The sequence below is a fragment of the Merops nubicus genome, unplaced genomic scaffold (genome assembly GCF_000691845.1).
Source record: "Merops nubicus isolate BGI_N331 unplaced genomic scaffold, ASM69184v1 scaffold22991, whole genome shotgun sequence".
NCBI classification, from domain to species: Eukaryota; Metazoa; Chordata; class Aves; order Coraciiformes; family Meropidae; genus Merops; species Merops nubicus.
The window spans coordinates 107119-110339 of record NW_008589335.1 but is presented as its reverse complement, the minus strand read 5'-3'; the positions used below and the strand labels follow the sequence as shown (position 1 = coordinate 110339).

The 3221-nt window shown below is 32.8% G+C and overlaps 1 protein-coding gene across 1 annotated transcript in view; it reads left to right on the top strand.

The window, feature by feature from the left end:
* Positions 1–258: 258 nt before the first annotated feature.
* The window catches only part of LOC103781860 (dedicator of cytokinesis protein 2-like), a gene marked incomplete at its 5' end in the record, with an annotated part of 52798 nt that continues 49835 nt past the window's right edge, over positions 259–3221 (top strand). The window contains one exon of the mRNA XM_008949583.1: positions 259–337. Coding sequence (XP_008947831.1) covers positions 259–337 — 79 coding nt within the window. The remainder of the gene's footprint in view (positions 338–3221) is intronic.

Sequence of the window (3221 nt, the reverse complement as noted above, 5' to 3'; positions counted from 1 at the left end):
AAAAGAGATTATATTGTCTGAATTTTTTCAGGGAGATCAAGAAAATTTTTGACCATCATATGCTTAATTTTTTTTCACGTGTAACAGATAATAAATAACATATTATCATACAGATGTCATCTGCTGTGCTTGTGTGTGTGTTACCTTTGTTTCTTCCTTGTGCTCGGTGTCCATGTGTTTCCATTGATATCACACATGGTTGAAATAGATTCCCAGAGATGACATTAATTTATCTGTCTCTTTGCTTTTCTGTTTCAGGGTGTTCTTGAGAGCAATCAACAAATTTGCAGAGACAATGAACCAGAAATTTCTTGAGAATATGAATTTTGAAGTTCAAGTAAGTATATAGGTTTTCATCTGAGTTGAGGTAGCATGTGCAGTTGTGATCATTCTAGTCTGTCAGACTCTCTGCTGGTACTTTATATCAGTATCAAAATGACTGTTGATTTGGGTGTGACAGGATTGGGCCATCTTTGGCATGATGTGAAAATCTTGCTTAGGTTATTTATAAAGCACCCAAACAGTATTTTGTACTGAGATCGTCTCAGCTGGTGAGACAAAAACTTTCTTTTCTTAGCCAGCCAAGTGTATTGAGAAAGTCAATCTTTGATGTAATGCACGTAGCCTTTACAATGTCACTCCTGTGTATGTAGGGCAGAAAGAGCTTAACTTGGATTCCTAGAGTATTTAGCACTTAGAATTTATTTTTATTTTTAACTTGTAGTCTTCTGTGATAAGTCTGTCTTAATTTATTTTCCCCGTTTTCTTGGTAGTAGTTCTTTCTGAAATAATTTTAAATTAGAGTTGGATTTTTTTTGTTTGCTCAATATCATTCTTCATAACTATTTAGTAATGCATTTTACTGTTTTTGTCTTGTTTCAGATAAAAGCCTGTAGTTTTCATATTCAGTAAATTATTATTAAAATGTAAATACTGTTTTACTGCTGCCTGATTATGCTGCACGGTACAGATAGAAACCATGTAAATGAAGTATAGTATGAAAAATTATTCTGTTTTACTCTTTACATTAACTGTAGTTAAGAGTAAATGTTTTAAGTTCAAAAATGCTTCCCAAGTACAAAAATTGTATCTTCAAAAGGTGTGAATCTACAAATGTATGTATGTATAATGTTAAGGTTTTTGAATTACAGGGAAAGATGTTTCTTCTGGCAACCCTAACATTTCTTTTTAGTAAATATCCCAGCTGGAAACTCTTAAATCCTTGGCATATTTTTGACATAATCTCTTAGGCTATATCAATTTATTAACAACAAATTTATAGCCTATCATTTCTATATCACTTGATCAATTTTACTGCACAGTGTGGCAGTAATTTTTCAAATCAAATAAAATAGGTCTGGTGGACATCAGTACATGTAGGCTACCAAAAGCATGTGGACGACTGAAAAGACTGTGTATCTGTCAAAATTTCATTAGGGTGTACACTGGCTTTTTCAAGTCTTAATCTTAAAGCAGCAGTCCAAACCTGGAACTTGTGCTTCAAATGAGCTTCCTGTGGCAGTTCCGTGCCTTCCAGAATGTTATCATGCAAACAGGGATGTTGTAGTTGGAAGCTGAACGTATTAATGTTTGCTCTTTTGTTCCTGCCTTGTCAAATATCTGGAGGCTTTGAGAAAGCTAAACAACATTCTAGTAAATAAGTAGTGCCACCTGAAGGACTGTAGTGCCCTTACACTTTTCACAAGAGACTTAAAAGTACAAGGGAGACGGCTTACTTCTGTTCCATGAATAAAAGCTCTGAAAACCTTCTAAGAGTACCCTAAATAAATCTGTTTAAAAAGCTGTTATGGGACTAAAGGACTGTTGAATAATGCAAAGCATGCTGTCTAATTTTCTTATTTAAAACTTAAATTTCATTTCCCACTATAACCTATACATATTTAGATCATTGATAGCTGAAGATTTCAATATTTTAAAGGTTCTTTTACTGTTTTTCATATTTACTTTTTATTGTTTGTTAATCCATACATCAGTGTCTTGCAAGTATTCAGACTGTAAAAACTTAAAGAAGAGCAATTAAAAATCTTATTGAGCAAAACGAGAAACTTGAGAGGTCCTTTAGTGGAACTTATTCATTTTTTGAGGGCCAGCTTTATCCTAATAATTTCTAATAAGAACTTTGCCTAAGTATTCTAGAGCCATTTATGGTAAGACTAGTCTGTACCTTTCTTAAACATACTATATTATCCTGAAAGTTACAAAATTTTCTTAAAATCATATAAGTATTGAGGTATGATGGACAGGAACAAGGACTGGAAAGAATAAGGAGTGGACAGAAGAGTAACTTCCAGTAATTTTTCTAATAAAAATTTTTTGTTTGAAGTCATAGTTTAAAGCTTCCTATTTTGCAGTATAAATCCACTTCTCTTTGTCCTCTCCTTTCTGGCTGAAAACTGTGGTCTTTGGAGGTGTCATTTTTCATATGGATTGCACTTAGTTGAATTGTTCTGTAATAACATCGTTATTGAAGTAATTTGCTATACCCCCAGAAGTTTTTTTTTTCTGCATCATTAGAACATGAGCACATAACAAAGTGAGACACTATTTATTATTTTCCATACCAGTGTATCTTGGCTTTAAGCAAACGAGGGCAGTGGTTAACTCTAAGTAAATAAGAAACTTGTATACTTTATAAAATTGTTCATTTTACAGTTGCAGTCTCTGGAGCGGTTATTATTTTAGGTTTAATATTTGGTTTTTCTCAGTTGTTTTGGAGTATTTTCAGTTAATAAACAAGCAACTTTTCTTTATGTAGCTGTTGCAGTGCTTGTATATTTTTATTTTAGCAAGTAAGGTACCAACAGGCTAATATCATACAGCAGCTGTTGTTTTAGCTGCTGCTTGGCAAAAGAAAACTCTGAATCAAGGTCACTTCCACTATTTTTTATTCATTCAATCCTTTTTAAGAATTTTTGGGTACATAATAGTGTTGAGAAACTAAAGCAAAACTTTTGAGGTGCAGTTTTTTTTCAAAGGGGAGCAAATCTCTAGGATTTCTTTGAGGTATCTCTATTAAAAAGAAATTTAGGAATTTGAAAGAAACATTTACTTTAATGAAAATAAGCAATACCTCTGTGTTCTATGGGGAATGTATTCACTGCAAAAACACTCTGTAGGTCTGCAGATGGAAACGAACACTGGTAGTAGTCTGTACTACTCAGTTCAAACTATTTTTTAATAAATGTTGTAGTGTAACGAAA